The following is a 17,951-nucleotide window of genomic DNA, read 5'->3' as shown; positions in this document are numbered from 1 at the left end:
CATACCCCTCCCCTAAACCTTACTCTACAGCTAATCGCACTGTAATGCAATCCACCCACTGTTGTATATGGGGTAATTAAGCCAATTCATCATTTTTGTCAAGGTCAATCAGTGTTATCATCTATTCAAGCCTGTAGGCGTCCTTGAGTTCTTTAAATAGAATATGGACTTTTAGTCTGTTCAGGGTTAGAGAAGCTATGAGGTGTAGGCCCTTTGTGAAAGTTAGCTATAGCCTGTTCTCGCGGGGTCCATGGGTCTGTATCCGAATTTAAGATACTTACTTGGGCTTTCTTCACCTGTTCGGGGGTTTCCGTGGTGTAAAACGAAGCCATTCTTGATTTGATAAGGTGGCTTAGTTAGCCTAACCATTGACCAAAAAGGTTAGGTAAGAATATGGAGTGGAGTATTGTTTGCTGTGGAGGAGGGGCACTGAATAGATAAAAGGAAAAAACAATGTAATATTACTTAGCTGAAACCAGAGGATCAACAGGGCGTTATGCTTTATTTGATTGATTGTGATTGCATGAGAATGAAGTGGATATGCAGTCCACTAGGTACCCTAAAACCCCTAATGGTACTACTCACTAGAATTAAATTAAACTACTTGTCACCGCACGGACCGCACGGTACATGTTTACTTTGAAATTGCTATTAGTAAGGATTGATGTCACATCAGACGTGCCTAGAAAGTGTTAGTTATTGTGATATATGATTGCTGACTGCTTCCTTACACATAATGTTTGCTTGTAGAAAATATAATAATCTACTAACCATATTAACACATGTGGCTGTATATATAATATTTAGCTAAACTTACCTAGATGCATCCTTATAAGCTTTAGGTCTCTATAGAGACTTCTGCATAAGCTAAGTCCTTAGTTAAGCTAGTACTCTTTCTAAACTTATCTAGATGCATCCTCATAAGCTTTAGGTCTCCATAGAGACTTCTGTGTAAGCTAAGTCCTTAGTTAAGCCAGTGCTCTTTATAGGACCATTATTAGAGTATATACTAAAATAGTTAAAGTTAAAAACTAATTAGTAAATATCCTTACAGTTGCCTTTCTTCAAAATAGGCATACCATATAATACACTAATAAAGGACTTCTAAGTTCTAGCTGAGCTATATAGCTAGTTCCCACCTCTAGTAGAATATGTTTGTATGTTTTTCCTGAGACCTGAATATAATTTATTCATAATACCTAACTTATCTTTAGAAACCTTAAATGCACCCTCTGCTCTAGTATTTAATGTAAACAGCCATGTAGTTTCACCCAACAGTTTATTCACAGTGCCAAAGTTTCTCCCACAGTACCTAGTCAACTTCATGATTAAACTCTGCCAACCCAAATCTCTGCTTTTTCTGCGCATTACTTGTGTTCTAGATATCATTGCCCTTATTCTGCTAATAGTTAGACTCATTCTTGCTTTTCAAACAAGACACTCAGAGTCAGATTTAGATCTTGAATGTGCCTGACAAGTATCAGCATATTGTAAGTTCTTTCCCCTAAGGTCTTGTGAGCCAAGAAAAATGGATAAGACCACAGAGCTAATGAACACACCCCCTCTTCTTGAAGAACCTGACTTGGTCAAATATTCTGAATATGATCTTCCACTGTACTTCAATGAGAAAACAGACTGTCGTGGCCCACCAACCCCAGAAAGGGAGGTCCGCGTAAGCAGCTTGACGCTTCTTGTCTTTCCCTGTTGATTGACCAAATCTGCCGCAGGCTATCTATTGTCATAACCCTGCCGAAAATGCCGCGTTGAACTTCACGCGTGCATCAGGTACTATCATTATCAAGTCTCCGATGATACGGGCGAAGGGGCTGCAAAGCCACTATTGAAAAAAATTGAGCTATAAATCCATCTTTCAGCAAAGTCCCCTCCCTTGCATGGTTATCTTGACAAGAAATCACCGTCTCTCCATTCCCCGATACTCCCCTTCCTCCCGCCACTCCCGTGTAATCTTCGTCCATGCAATGATGCCTTTGGGAAAATACGCCCAACGCGCAGGAATCTCTTCGGGCTTGCCCTCACGATTGTAGTACCCCGGAGGACAGGACTGCGCGAACTGCAGTCGCATCTCGCTACCTTCCTCATTTTGCCTTCCCCAATCCTCTTCGGCTTCTTCAGTGGGCTCAAAGGCCTGATACCGTTCATCCCGCAGACATTGCGCCACGAATTCCGCGATATGATCCCCCACTGCGTAGGTCGTATGGGTCCAGTTGGCTGTGACGCCGGACTGAGCAGGGCCTACGTATAGCAGATTGGGGAATTCCCGGATGTGGACGCCGAATAAGGTCGACGGGCCCTTTTCGTCCCATTTCTCGTCAAAGGTTCTTGCCTTGGTTCCGACCAGCTGGATCCCCGTCCGCCGATAGAAGTTGGCTTCCACGTCAAAGTCGAATCCAGTCGAGTAGATAAGCAAGTCGACCTCATATTCGGTCCCATTGGCAACAACCCCGGTTTCTGTGAGGTAAGAGACCCCCTGCCCGTTGGTGTCGACCAGCTCCACGTTCGGCCGGTTGAAGGCAGCCAGGTAGTCATTGTGGAATGTCGGCCGTTTGCACATAAATGAGTACCAGGGCTTCAGCTTGGCCGCCGTAGAATGATCCTTAACCGTCTCCTCCACCTGTTTCCGTATCTGCTCCATCAGCCGGAAATCAGCGAGCTGCATCAGCTCGGGGATCTGATCGGGCTGGACGGTGACACCCGCGACTGTGCCTTCCTTGAGAATCGCTCGCATCGTGAACTCCTCCAGGCCCTCCAGCGCGTCGCAATCTTTGTCGACGACGGCACCTGTGAGGATGTTGGCAAAGTCCGTCATCCGCTGCGTCTGCCAGCCGGGGCGCAAAGATGCACTCAGTGCCGCAGGGTCGTAAAGCCGGTTGTCTCTGAATCGGATCGAAGATGGGGTTCGTTGGAAAACGTAGAGTTTCTTTGCATCCTGGGCCAGTTTTGGTACCAGCTGAACGGCAGAAGCCCCCGTCCCAATGATTCCCACCGTTTTAGTGGCTAGTCGGTCCATGTTTCCATTCTCATCGCCGCCGGTGATCGTATAGTCCCAGCGACCGCTATGGAAGTGGTCTCGCCGGAAATTCTCAATCCCCAAGATGCCTGGCAATTTGGGCTCATGGAAGGTCCCCGTGGCCATGACCACAAACTGCGTAATAAAATGATCGGCGTGGTTGGTGTTGACATGCCACCGGAGGATCGACTCGTCCCAGACCACGGACGTGATCTCTGTGGACAGGTGGGATCGGCGTGCCAGGTCCCATTTGGTTACAATGCGCTCTACTTGTTCACGGATCTCAGGCCCGTAGCAGAAGCGTCTCGTGGGGATGTATCCGGTTTCTTCCAGAAAGGGCAGGTAGATCAGCGACTCGACATCGCAAGCAGCCCCTATTCATTGGGAAGTTTAGCCATCAGGTTTCGGGTTGTTTCGGAGCAGATCCTCTCATACCGGGATACTGATTCCAGTACCACGTCCCCCCGAATCCAGCTGCCTTGTCCACAATGAGAAAGTCCTGCACTCCTTGCTTTTCCAGTTTGACCGCGGCGACGAGGCCCGCAAATCCGGCACCCACGATGAGCACCTTGGTTTCCGCGTGGGTTGGCTCGCGGGCCGGCGCGGAGGCGACATCCTCCCGAAAACGATGAAATGCACCATCGCGAGCGGTTTGAAATTGCGCGACCCCATCTTGCCGGAGCCTCTTGGCTCGTTCGGCCTCGTATCTTTTTAGAATTGCTTCTTTGTCGAATTGGTACGTTTGAAGCGGGTGGACGGGTTTGGGCTTGGAGATAAATGTAAGAAGAAAAGAGGGGATAGTCGCACGGATAGTAGGCACCAAGGAGCGCAGAAGAGTTGATAAAATCGATCCCATGCTTACAGAAGTGAAATTCACAGATTGAACTTGGGGCAGATGAAAAGCCACTGCTGCTCAATACTGTACAATAGACATATACAAACCCGCAAGTTACCCAGAAATATACTAGTTAATTTAAAGTCTGTCCAATGCAGTCTGAGAAGCCAATCGGAGCCCACAGAAATTGGTAGTCGAATGACTCCATGCGGCCTCACTTTCTGCAGTCGGAGACCCTTCGGATGACCGAATGCGACCCTATTGTACCAACCAACCCTTCCTTCCGAGTGGTGCGGAGGGTCCGACTCCTCGAAGGCCCTGCGCGTCAATCATCATACGAAATTCCTGATAGAGTCAACCGCAAATCCTGTGTGGAGTGAGGGACATATTTCAGGCCAATCCCTCGCAAAAGTAATGTATCATTTGTCGAGTCCCCTCCCAGATCATTGTGATTGAATATACATATATGTGCATGTTCTGCCCCACGTTCTGCGTAATATATGCGTAAAGTGAAGCTCATTAAATTTCTGTTATGTATAAAGCTTCTAGATTCATCGGCCAAATGGCCAATAGATGACCTTTTCTATACGTGGGATGCTTCCCATAAATTATCAAGGCAGATCTATCATACGAAGCGACATTCTTGGGATAGTAGCACTCTTTCTGATATCACCATGAGATATGTAAACACCTTTTCTTAAGTATCCAATTGTCCTTTTAATTCCAGTATTTTGCTAAGATGAATTATAATGATTATTAATCACTCACCTCATAATCATTGCTGGCATCTAGATTCTAGTTGTGATGTATATTCCAGTGAAGGTGCTTTTGACTGCTGGGGAGCATGGAGCATCAAGGAAGGAAGAGGGCAGTAATCTGAATTCAATTTCCAAAGGAGTCTAGATTGTGCATATAATATAACCATGGCTCGTATTCGCATTAGAAGAGATCCTCCTGCTGAACAAGTCGAGGAAGCAAAAGAGGCATGCCGGAGATATTCTGCAAGTACTCCCCAAGTAATGGATGCAGGCCCTGTGCTTCCGCACGTGACACCCACTCTCTGAGCGGCACCACCTCAAACGTTTCGCCAGTCTCTCGCTCCAAGACAGCCTTAAGGTCAGACAGAGGGATCTCACGATCACCCGACTCGTACAGGTACTTGACTGTCCCGGGCCAGGAGTAATCCTCATACACCTCATCCGCGATCCGCATGGCTACTCGATCCGCAGATACAAAGTCCAGCCAGCCAGCCCATCCCTCAGTCTGAGGGATGGCCCGTAGAGTCCGGGAGTAGCGAAGCAGATTGGACATCATGTCGGTCTCAGGGGCCCCGTCACCAGTGATCGACGATGGACGGTGGATCCAGATGGGCAGGCTACACTGATGACTGACCTTTTCCAGATAGCGCTCACTAGCCCATTTGGAGGCTACATAGCCGTCGTCAAGGGATGGGGCGAAGCCACTAACGGAGCTTTGGTCAAAGTCTTCCTGGCCGGTAAGATGAGTCACGCTTGCGGTGGAGATGTAATGGAAGGACAGGCGATAGGGGATTGACAGGCGGACCAATTCCTTGGTCGCTTCGACATTCGCTGGCTTTAGGCTGTGGTATGATTTCAGGAAGGAGACGTCAGCCCCGTTGTGGATCACTGCGTCGGATTCAGCGAAGATGTCGGCAACCGTCCGGTCCGTGAGCCCGAATTGGGGTAAAGTTAGATCACCTCGATGAATGATGACCTTTGGCGATTGGAAGACTTCAGGGAGACTGCTTGGATCGCGACGGACAGCAAGACAATGGATCTTTTGCACACTGCAGTCCTTCAACAGCCGGTTCAAGATCGCACGACCCAGGAATCCCGTTGCTCCCGTTAGCACAACCACCGATGGATGGGCAGAAAACCGCTTGGTAGCCGGAACTTGGAGCAGATTGCGAGAAACTGCCGTTTCGGATTCCCAGTCGACTGCCACTTTCTCCTGTGTCGACCCTGAGTCGGCAACCAGGGATGCCATACCTTCAAGAGTACTAGCATCGAACAATTGAAAAAGCGAAATAGTTGTACTGAAGACCTTGTTAATCTCGGACTGGAGGCGCACAAGGAGCATCGAGTCGCCCCCGACATGGAAGTAATCGGAAGAAGGGCGAAGTTGAAAGTGTGCAAGGATTTCTTTCGGGATGACATTCGCCCACACTACTCTCATCTTTGCTATGGACGGAGACTCGTCGGTGTGTGACTCTGCCTCGCCGGTCTGGAGCACTGGAGGAAGAGGCAGCGACTTGAGGGCGAGACGGTCGATCTTGTTGGAGGAGTTTATGGGCATCCGGTCAAGCGGAATGATGACGGCCGGGCGCATGTACTGCGGCAGTGGAAGTTGCTGACGGATCTGCTCCAGCGGCTCATTGTTCTTGTCGCCCTCGTCAGCACCTAGCAACGTGACGTAGGCAATCAACGCCTCAGAGCCGGTGGCTGCGGACTTCCGCACCAGGACGGCAGCATCGATAATTTTGCCATTTGCACTGTTGACAATCGCCGACTCAACCTCCTGCAACTCGATTCGAATGCCCCTGAGCTTCACCTGCGTATCGCCGGCAATTCGACCCCCAAATATAAGTTTTCCGTCATGGGTGAGTCGGCCAGAATCTCCGGTGCGATGCATCCTGGTCCATCCGTTCTCCAAGAATTCTGCAGACATGAACTGGTTTCTGGCAAATCCACTGGTATCGAGCTCGCTGTGTAAGTAGCCAGCTACCACCCCAGCGCCACCAAGTATGACTTGTCCTGGAATGCCGGCGGGTACGGGCTTCATATATCTGTCCACTATATAGACCGAGTAATTGGGCCATGTCTGAAAACCTGGACTAGTAGTGCTGTCATCACCATCATAGCTGACTCTTCTGCTGTGAGAGCAGAATGTGATCTCTGTGGGGCCATAGCAATCGATCAATTCCAAATCTGATTTCTCAAGCTGTCGGAAGCCTAGAGTCAAGGTATCAGTCACCGCTTCCCCTCCACTGACGGCGACACGCCAGCTAGATTGTCGCAGGCCGTCCGTGTCGCCATAACGAAGCCAGCTGATGTACTCCGACGGAGTAGCTTCCGTAAAGGTGATTCCCTCAGTAGCGATCAGAGAGGATATGGCCTGTGGGTCGCCTCGTAGCTGTTTTGGGACAATTCGCAAAGTACCACCGTTTGACAAAGCCAGGAAGGTCTGAGATAGAGACATGTCGAAACTGTAGGAGCTTTGCTGCAATGCGATTTCACTTCCCTTGCGGAAATCCCATTTGTCTGTGGAGGTCTCGATGTTATTTCGGAATGTCTGATGCTGCATGACGATCCCTTTGGGGACTCCAGTAGAACCACTGGTATACATAATCACCGCCGTGGAGCTGGGACGGGCGGCGTTTGGTACTTTGGGGTCGTCAGAGCGGGAGAAGATTTGGTCGACATTCACACTGGAGGAGCCAGGAGTTTTGAGGGACGCAAAATCCGACGCACTGATATTGTCCACCAGCACCAAATCAGGCTTGCAGTCTTGCGCAACCGCCGCGAGGCGATCCAGTCCCATACGACTGTCCAAGGGAACGTATATCGCATCAAGACGCAAGATCGCAAGGAGAGAACATATCCAGTCGGATCTTGGCTCCATGAAAACGCCGATCCTGCTTCCGTGACCAGCGCCCCGCTCCAAAAGAGCCATGGCGAGGGAATTCACTCTCTGATCCATTTGCGTGTAGGTCGTCTTCCGCCCGTTACCATCAATCAGAGCCACATGCGTGCCATAGCGCTGCACCATAATGTCAATGCGTTCGGGTATTGTTTCTGGCCATTTGTACTTGTATACGGGACCTATGAGGTAGATGCAGTGTCAGATTAGGGGAAGTCCTCGAAAGGCACAAGTGGAAGAGAACTCACCGTGTCCGAGTTTTATGGAACGTTTCACTTCCTCGGCTTCGTATAATGCCGGTACGTCCAACCGTAGTGCCGGATTGCGAGCAAATACAGTGAGAAGATTCCGATAAACGCGGCCCAGAACATCCACGTGTTGTGCATCATACAGAACCGACTGACCGGCAATGATGACATGGCACTCTCCATCAGGATTATCGATAATATCCAAGCTCACGTCGTATGGGGCTTGGCCTTGTTCGAACGCCGTGGCCGTACTCTCGCAACTGCAGAACGTCCGACTCTCAGAGACACCTGCCCGATAGTTCACCAGAACCTGGAACAGGGGGCTGTGGGAAGCAGATCGAGGAACTCCAAGCTCGTTCACGATGACATCGAACGGGACCTTGGAGTGAGCGAAAGCGTTCAGTGACTTTTCCCGGACAATGTGCAAAATATTGGTAAAAGTGTGGTCCATCTGAGGCGTGAAATGGAGTGGCAGGAGGTTCAAATACAGGCCCACGCTCTGCAACATGTCTTTGCGGTACCGGTTTGCAGAGCTGATGCCAATGCTGAGATGCTCCACATCCACAAGGCGGATCAACATGGTGTAAAAGACAGCCAAGTGGAAATGAAAGGCTGTCACTTTCATCCGATCGCACGTAGCTTGAATGCTTTTCAGCAGTGCTGAATCAATACGGTATTCCGTCGTGTGAGTTTCATACGTCGCCAAAGTTACCCGGGCAGACGTCCGAGCCATAGGAAGGGGGGGCAAAGGACTGGGAATCACCTCGAACTCCCTCTTCCAGAAGGCAAGATCATCAGCCCACTCCCCAGCCTGGTATTCTCGTCTCTGTTGCTCTGAGAAATCAGCGTACTGAAGGATCCGGGGACTTAGGAATTTGGATTCGTAAGCCATCTGCAGGTCCCCAAGAAGCACCTCTAGGCTCGCTCCATCCATGTTAATGTGGTGATATGCTATGATGAGCTGGAACGAAACACTTGACTTTTGAAGAAGGAGAATTCGCATGTTCTCCCCCTCTTCACCCTTGAATACATAACCTCTGATTTCTTGATAGATCTCGTCAACTTCGTCGTCACCCGATATGGCTCGCTGCTCCAGAATTAAAGAGGAAGCTGCAAGAACCTCTTGCTTTATGGTGCCTTGTGTATCATCGGTGATGAACCGCGTACGCAAGGCCTCATGACGCTGTCCAATGACTTGGACAGCACGCGCAAAATCATTCACTCTTAAGGGACCGTCAAGGCGAATAGAAACCGTTATGTTGAATGTAGATGGATCTTTGAGATAGTGTCTCAAGAACCAAAATCTGGATTGAGCAAATGAAATGGGAACACTCTTCTTAGCCTCCACGGCTATGGTCTTGGGGATGATGTGACTGGTAGTTGTGGACGATTTTGAGGAGGAGAGCTCTGTCTTCCCTTCAGATTCATCGATCTCGGACCACGAAGAGGACGAGATGCTGGAAATTAGAACCTCTTGGTCAGGGCGATGTTTGCTGTCTGGGCTCAGATCAATTGTTGCAGATGCCTGCAGGGAAGAGTCTGAATTCTCCGATACGTTTTCTACGATAACTGAGCTGACAGTCTTGGTCGCGTCAGGAGAAGGCGTCGCCGTAGGCGGATCAATCTCATGCCGACTCTGTGTGCTGTGCCCTAGTGTAGAGGCATTGGCTTCAGCTACTGACAACTGTTGACTCGGGACTGTCTGCCTGGGCTTCGAAGGCTTTGATATTGCGTTTGGATCCAGCTTTGGCGTTAATTCTTTCGGGAGCAGTTCCTGGGCCTGGACAAGGATTTCGCCCACTGTTGCTCCACTCAAGATCTTGAGAACAGGTATTTCGACGTGTAATTCCTTGATAAACCACGACCGGATGTCTACCGCAACCAGGGAGTCAATCCCCAGCGTGTCGGCCGTCAGACCGGCAATCGGTCGATCATCCTCCACTTGTAAGTTGGTCTTCAGCTTCATCACGAAGGCATCTGCATCATTCCTGTAAGTCCATCTTCGCGCTTTGACACCAAAGGACAAGGCGTACCTGAGATAATGTCATACACGTCCGCCGGACTAACGGCTTCTAACAGGCGCACTTTAACAGGAGCCCCGGATGTGGAGCCCTCGGCGACAAGTTCTGTCCTTCCCGTCTTCTTGATGCAGTGCTGAAACATGGGGTTGTTGAACCAGGTGATCGCTTGCGACTCATCGCTGTCGATGATCTTCAACCCAGTAGATAACTCGTGACTGCGTCCCCGTTGATGTCGTCCAGCATACAGGGCTTCCGCAAAAAGCCGGCGGAAGTCATGCTCTGATAGCCATAGATTGCCAACCTTGCGTAAGAATTCCTGCTGGGCCAGAGTCAGTTCTCGAGTCACATAACCATTGCCGAAAATAGCACCGATATGCACAGCGGACGCGTTCAGCCCTCTCTGGCGACGTTGGTTTGCAAGGCTTGCCATGAACATATTCGCCGCCGCATAGGCTGACTGACCAGGATTGCCGGTCACTGCAGCCATCGACGAGAAGAAGACGAAAAATTCCAGCTCGGTGTCTCGGAAGATTTCTTCCAAGTAGGTGCTCCCCTTGACTTTGGGAAGGAGCACCTTATTCATGCGCTCCATGTCGAGGTCCAAAAACATGGTATCGTGAAGAACCATAGCTCCCTGGGCCACTCCAGCTATTGGCGGCAATTCCTGACAGACTCTCCTGTAAGCAGACTGGACGGAGTCGCGCTTAGATATATCACTAGTTGAGAGATAGTCAGAGCTAAATGGCGTTCAAAATGTGTCCGGAGACACTTACTTCGCCATGACCTCAACGGTCACTCCCATTGCCTTCATCTTGTTTAACCACCGTCCATCAACCTTGGGGCTGCGGCTGGACAGAACGATGTACCGTGCTCCCTGCTGTGCCATCCACTCGCATAAGGAGAGACCGAGACCACCAGTCAACCCGACCAGCCAATAGGTTCTGTCACTGCGAAAGTGTACCTTAGTTTCAATGGGCTCAACTGTCACCCGCGCAACCAATGAATCGTCTGCCCACTTGATAAGACAAGTATCTGAGACGCTTGATCGAGCCACAATCTCCTTCAGTGAGACAGTAGAAAGGTCTGGCGAGCGAAAATGGCGTCGCGTCGTCAGCGCATGGCCAACATCACTGAGCAGTAAGCGGATATCAGACAACACATTTAGTGTGAGATGACCCGTCAGCGTGGTAAGGCTGCCTTCCGACTTGACCTGTGTAAAGTGTGGAAGGCAAGCGATAACCCTGGCAGAAAGCGAGTCATTGGTGCCCATGTTCATGAAGCACGTAACTTTGCTGGATAGTATCTTCCCTATTTCAGTCCTGGACGCCTTCGGATGGAGGTATGTCCAATGCGACATAGTTATGCCAGCGTTCGTTGTCCAAAGAGCAAGGTTCACGCCTTTCTCCCGAGCAACGTTTTTAAGCCCATCTGCAAGGGCAAGACTTGGATCTAGTACAACCACATCGCTGTCATACGGTACATCTCGCATGATAGAGTGGGCCAGCAACTCGTTGTAGAAGACCTGCAGGGTCTTTTCTTCGTCCCCGGAATTGGCTTGTGGCATCAAAAGGGATCTGGGAAGCCGTACCCTCGAGCTTTGATCAGGGGACAGCGCGATGAACTGCTCTCCGGTGTCCCGGTCTTTACCAACGATGGAGAACAGATAACATCCAGGGAGTACCTCCACTGCTTTGTTGATGGAGTAGATAACATCAAACTCAACACATTTCATGGAAGGCTCTAGTATAGCAGTGGTCGAGGACTCAGGAGCGTCGAGGAGACAGACGGTATTGTCGCGATAGACGAGCTTAACGGGAGTATCCCGGATACTCTGCTCGCATTGAATGCTTCGCCTTGAAGAGTTGTATCGGGTGTTTTGCTCCTCGTTGAGCTTGAACCGGGGCACGGAGTACTTTCCATCCTCGAGAGAAAGCTCGGGCTCAACGGAATACAAAATGGGGCCATCATCTGTGCCGGCATCTTCCCATGTCCCAGTCACCTCCAGGCGCAACATCGCCTCAGCAATTGGCTTAGGATCTGGAATAGAGCCAGGTGAGACGTCGAGCAATTGCAAACGAAGATGGAGCATCTCGAGAACCATGGTGCGCGCGAAACCGACGACCATTCGGGCATATGGGTCACCAGAGCGCGACCCCTGAGTAATCCACAAGACATTCTTGGATTGTTTGAAAATCTCCTGAAATCCGCGTAACTTGTCCGCGTCCATGGACTTGAAAACCGGCTCGTCAGTATCCGTAAGACACAGGACGCTTCCGCCAACTGGTAGGTCCTCGGCGCGAATTTCATGCAGTGACTCGACAGCTCGGATCTGTCCACATTGTGGACGAATCAACTGAGTGACTGCCTTTGTGAGTTGAGCACTCTTTGCACCACCGCCACCGATTACCGTCAACCGTGAAATGACTGTTGTCCGGTAATTTGACAGGAGAGGGCTCTGCAGGAACTGCACCCTCTCGTCCACAGCCTGGGAGACAACCACCGAAAGAGGAACGGGCAAAGTATCATGGTGGGGGATTGCAGAGTCTATACCCGAGAAACCATTTTCTCTCAGTACTTTCGACCATTTGTCCAGACCCACGCAAGGAGAAAGGGGGCGCCTGTCGTCGTAGCCCAGCCACCAACCCGGAAGCCCTCCAAAAATGAGTCCGAATCTCATTTGTTCATTCTCGGTGATTTCCAAGAGCAAGAGATACCCACCGGGCTTAAGCAGTTGACGCACATTTCTCACCGTGTGCGCTAAATTTCTGGTTGCGTGCAGCACAAGCGAGGCAATGACCACGTCGAAGGAGTAGGGTGCGAATGCTTGAGATTCAATATCTTTCTCAATGTCAAGTACTTTGAAACTCATCTTGGAGCTGTAAGATCCAAAAACTTGAGACGCTTTCTCAAAGAACCCGCTGGAGATATCGGTAAACGTGTAGGTAGAAAACCCTTCGCCAAGTTCCTTCAGGAAGGACTTGGTGGCACCACCTGTTCCTGCACCAATCTCGAGGACATTCATGTGCGGGTAACGATGACTGATCTGACTCGCCACCGCTGCCAGGTACTTGGTGTAGCAGGGCATCCCGTGGGCAACGACATAAAAGTCGTTCAACATGTTGTCCTGCACCATAGGCTCTAACATTGTCAGTTGTCCTCGGACAACCGCAGGGAGGTTTTCGCCTACGGCCCGCATTAGACGTAGATCGATGTTATCGGGATACCTAATGGGAAGATTTCATTAGTCAAGTTTGGGCGCTGTCAACAGGAAAAAAGAAAAGAAAACGAGCGACTTACCGGTTGAAAATATCCAGTATGACGTCCTTGGAATCTCCCGCCCACTCTGGTCGGGCGAACCGGTTAACTCCTCTGGTGACATTGGAGAGGACATGGTCGACGTATTCAAATAACCGCTTGTGGTGCCACTGGAGTCCATTTCGCTCTCTTGCAGGGACGTTTTCATCCAGATGCTTCAAGTAGAAGTACGCAACGCGTTCGAGTGAGAACAGAAGATCAGAGTTCAAATCCTGGACCTTGGTCGTACGGAGGATTCCATCGCAATCCGGGCGATCAACTCCCCAGACTAGCTCGGTAAAGATGTTGAGATCGCTCGCCTCGGTCGGAGAGGACAGGGGCTGTGTCTGAAGTCCTTCCAATTGTATGGCTCGAGAGCCGTCAAAGCTGTAGATGCTCACGTCTCCTTGCAAGCTACGGGAGTTGTTGCTTGATGCTGTCGAGCCAAAGGGAACCTGGACGGACTGTCCAGCGAATTTCAAACAATTCACAGGGTTCACAGTCAACTTCTCAATGCCTGTGGGAAGGTGTATCGATCGGAGCATGCTGTCCCCGGGATAGCAGTAGGCTAGCATTATTGACTGGATAGCCGCGTCTAGTGTGGCCGGGTGTATGAGGAGGGGTTGTGTATGCTTGACGGAGGGAGAAGAATTCTCGATAAAGCCAGTGGCTATGCCCAGCTTACGCTTCAACCCCGTCAACGCGCGGAAGGGACCGGAGTATCCGAAGCCCAATTGCGCCAGTGCGTTGTAGAAGCGGTCTGAATCCACGTCAAGCAGCATAAAGTCGGCTTCTGCTTGCGACTGCAGAAGGTCAGTGATGCTATCACCAATGTTAACTCGCAGTCGGCAACTGGCATGGCTGAATAATTCAAGGGTCTCGGTATTTGTCGGGCATGAGTAGAATGAAAACCTGGCAAATATCGCCTGCTCATGACGAACGATGTCAGTCAATGTAATCAGAGTTTCTACCTCGGAATTGTTGTCGTTGAAGACAATTGCTTGGCCCACAACGAAATCCTCCAGCTCGATGGACTGGACATTCTGCGCCTGAGCGAGCCGCATACTTGCTTCGACACTGGCAGAGACATAGCCGGCACAGGGGAAGACAATTTGGCCTTGCACCTGATGGCCATCAAGCCATGCCATCTCTTTGGGCCTCAGAATGTTGCGCCAGCGTAACTGGTCGGGGGCTCCATCCACGACCTGTCGGCCCAGAAGCTCATTTGGAATATCCTTACGAGTGCGGAACGCTCTGGAAACGCGAGATTCGTGCCAAAAGGTCCTGCTATGATCCCACTGGTACGTAGGGAGTCCTTTAAGGACTCGCGGTTGGTCAGGCGACTCCGATACAAATTTTGAGAATCTGGCAAAATCCACAGCGGCTTTTCCAAACGTGGTCCAGATGAAACCGAGAGCGGTTGAAAACGCCTCGACATCGTTGTTGCCTCTATGTAGGACCCCGGTATATGGGATGGAGTGGCCCAGAGCATCCTGAATTGTCTGACTGGCAGGGCCATTGAGGGCAGGATGCGGCCCAACTTCAACCGCAAGGTCAAACGTACCTTCTCGTGCAAGCAGGAGTTGCAGGGCTTCGGCGAACATAACCGGTCTCGCCAGATTGGAACCCCAGTAAAGATCGGCAACGTTCTCAGGGACTTCGAGGATATCCTGAACGAAGACACTAGATATCCAGACGCACCGGTCCTTGTGCGGGAGGGTAGACTGAATCTGGCACTGCTGCAGCGACCGCACGTATGGCTCTACGCAGGCCTGCATGTGGTGTGAGTGGTATGCCCGGTCCACTTTCAGCAGTCGTGTGAATTTCTTCTCTTCATCAAAAACGACTTTGATCTCCTCAATCGCGTCGGCATCTCCGGAGAGCGTAACACTGGCGGGGGAGTTACTGGCCGCCACACACACCCGGCCCGAAAATGTGGGCAGATCACACAGTTCCTTTGCATCCTCGAAAGTAGTTCCCACCGCCAGCATGAGGCCTTGCTGAGTGGCAGACTTCAGATGCAGGCCGCGATAGTACGCGACCCAAATGGCGTCCTCTGCGGACAGGCAACCAGCGGCATAAGCAGCGCCAATCTCTCCTGAAGAGTGCCCGACGACAGCCGTAAAGCGAATACCCGCTTCACGCAACAGGTCCACCAACATGATCTGGATCGCTGTGCAGAGGGGCTGTGATATCGACGCCGTGCCCACCAGCGATGAAGATGCCGTGGCGAGGATCTGCTTTCGGAGTGACCAAGTTGGTCGATCATGCGGTGGGAGAGCCTGTAGACTACGTTCTAATGCGTCGATTATCTTGCTCGCAGCAGGGGATTTTTCAATTAGCTCCGCACCCATACGGGCCCATTGCGCGCCCTGGCCGGTGAAGATCCCAAGAATACGCAACTCGTCGGTATGGGGCTTCCGGTGGCTGAGGTCCACGGAAGTGTTTGATTTACCATAACTTTCGACTATTTCATCGAGCTTGACGACCAAGTCGTCTTTAGTCGAGGCAGCGATGGCGAGGCGAGAAGTATGAATAGAGCGCCGACTGCTTAAAGTCCAAGAGAGTTGATTCATCCGAATATCGCTTCTAGTAGACAGAAAGTCGCGGTATACACGCAGACTAGCCAGCAACGCACTTTCTGAGCCTGCAGAGAACGCGAATGGGGTGAACGCGATGTCACTAGCGGGACCAGGTGAGCTGATTGACGGCTCATAGCTTTCAAGAATGGCGTGGGAGTTTGCACCACCAAAGCCAAAGCTATTGACACTCACCCTCCGCACCCCGCCCGGCGGCAGCTGTGGCCAATCCTCAGCGGCTGAGAGGATTTGAAGATTGTCGTAGAAAGGCCTGATGGCCGGATTAAGCTGTTCCAGAAGTCGATTGGGTGGAATAATCCCAGACTGAAGTGCCAGAGAGGCCTTGATCACCGCGGCCAAACCCGCTGTCCCCTCTGTGTGACCTATAACTGTTTTGATGGATCCAACAAACAGAGTGTCATCCCTGGAATCAGGCGAAAAGCTCAGATCGGAACCAAAGAAAGCAGTGCTGATGGCTCTGGCCTCGATCGGGTCACCGGCAGGAGTTCCGGTACCATGTGCTTCAAAGTATTGTGGCCGGTCCGAGCGCCTGGAGAGATCGAGCCCTGCTTTGGCGTAGGTGGACCGGATCAAAGCTGCTTGGGCGGTTGCGCTGGGCATTGTGATTCCCGGGGTCTTCCCATCTTGGTTCACGCCTGTCTCCCGGATAATGCATTCGATATCGTCTCCGTCGGCGACTGCCTGACTCAATGGCTTGAGGACAATGGCAGCGACACCTTCACCGCGCGCGTAGCCGTCTGCTGCGGCATCCCACATTCGGGAGCGACCTGTGGGGGAGAGCATTTGCAATTTGCTCTCGGCAATGTATTGCTCCGGGCCCAGAATCAGGTTGGATCCCGCTACAACAGCCAACGAGGAATCCCCGCTACGGAGGGCTTGCACCGCTTGGTGCATGGCAATCAAGCTAGATGAACAAGCTGTATCAATGGTGAGCGATGGGCCGTGCCAATCGAAAAAGTACGAGAGTCGGTTGCTGAGAATACTGCGGGCCGTCCCGGTGGCAAAATAGGTGGGAAATGTCTCGGTATCACGCCCGATCATGTCCGTGAAATCTGCGCTCATGACCCCGACGTATACGGCCGTGTCTGAGCCTTGCAATTGCTGAATGGAGAGTCCTGCGGACTCCAAACTCTCGTAGACCGTTTCGAGCAGCAGCCGCTGTTGGGGGTCCACGGCGTTCGCCTCAATGGGGCTGATGCCAAAGAACTGCGCATCAAACCGCCGCAAATCTTCCTCCAAGAGATATGAATGCCGCACATTGCTGGTGCCATGATGTGCATTGTCGGGATGATAGAAGGAATCGGCACTGAACCGGTTCTCGGGGATTTCCTTCAGCAGATCCCGGGGGTTTCGCAAGAGCTCCCAGAGCTTTGACGGGGTATCACACCCGCCTGGGAAGCGACAGCCGGAGCCGATGATGGCAATAGGTTCTGGAAACCTGAGCGAGGAGACCATGGCGACACAAAAAAAAGGGGACGATAGTAATAGAGGTCTTATTGTCTGATTCAGAGGCTATGACGGTGAACATGTATTGCCATCTAGTGGCTTATATCGTATGCATCTGATCATCGCGATAGTGATGGCGATCTACCCAATTAGGAACAGAGCGAATCGACCTGGCCGATCACCGAGCTGTTTGAAAACTCCAAGAACCACCGGACTCGGAGTCCCGACAATGGCAATCCAATGGCCAAACCGACCTGGCCGATCACCGAGCTGGTTGAGAACTCCAAGAATCATTGGACACCGAGTCCCAACAATGGCAATCCAATGGCTATCGGAGCAGCGATATGTTCAGGCCCGACAGTCCTCCAGCAGTGTTTCGTTGGCAGAAGACCTTTGCATAATTCCAGCAGACACCTGAGCCTGCATTCACATCGTTTCTCGATTGGGAGGGGGAGGGGGAGGGATCATCTTGACCACAAAGAAACGCTTCTTCACAGAACATCTGCTTCAAATTAGTGATATCTCATCAAGAGGCACGGCTGATGGAGAGGTTGATGTAACATGTTGCTTCACGACACGTTGTGAGTTGGCTTGGAGAAGCAGTAATTGAGAAATTTGTCATATTTAGTTTGTTACTGAACCATATTTACAGCATAGTTTAATCAGGTAGTTTATAGTAGCTCTACCTGCGAGGCAGAGAAGGGGAGTTGTCGAGAATAAGTTGATTACCATATAAATTCTCCATTGGAAAATTCAAATCAACAAAACTAATGCATCATCGTTCATCACTAATCCCACTTTTTCCAGATTCTGTATCAT

The 17,951-nt window shown here is 50.9% G+C and overlaps 2 protein-coding genes across 2 annotated transcripts; both read right to left on the bottom strand.

Moving 5' to 3' along the window:
• Positions 1 to 1,912: 1,912 nt before the first annotated feature.
• On the bottom strand, positions 1,913 to 3,884 carry Aspvir_001748 (uncharacterized protein; the record flags this gene model as incomplete). Its single annotated transcript, XM_043273356.1, has 2 exons — positions 1,913 to 3,402; positions 3,464 to 3,884. The coding sequence occupies 2 exons, from the start codon at positions 3,882 to 3,884 to the stop codon at positions 1,913 to 1,915; spliced, it is 1,911 nt and encodes a 636-aa protein (XP_043129291.1).
• Positions 3,885 to 4,802: 918 nt separating this feature from the next.
• Positions 4,803 to 17,141, bottom strand: nrps14 (PKS-NRPS hybrid synthetase psoA; the record flags this gene model as incomplete). The annotated part of the gene is made up of 5 exons (XM_043273355.1): positions 4,803 to 7,705; positions 7,772 to 9,748; positions 9,805 to 10,508; positions 10,566 to 13,016; positions 13,090 to 17,141. The coding sequence occupies 5 exons, from the start codon at positions 17,139 to 17,141 to the stop codon at positions 4,803 to 4,805; spliced, it is 12,087 nt and encodes a 4,028-aa protein (XP_043129290.1).
• Positions 17,142 to 17,951: the final 810 nt, after the last annotated feature.

The sequence above is a fragment of the Aspergillus viridinutans genome (assembly GCF_018404265.1).
Source record: "Aspergillus viridinutans IFM 47045 DNA, scaffold_10, whole genome shotgun sequence".
NCBI classification, from domain to species: domain Eukaryota; kingdom Fungi; phylum Ascomycota; class Eurotiomycetes; order Eurotiales; family Aspergillaceae; genus Aspergillus; species Aspergillus viridinutans.
The sequence above is the reverse complement of the archived record's forward strand: the minus strand, read 5'-3'. Positions and strand labels throughout refer to the sequence as shown.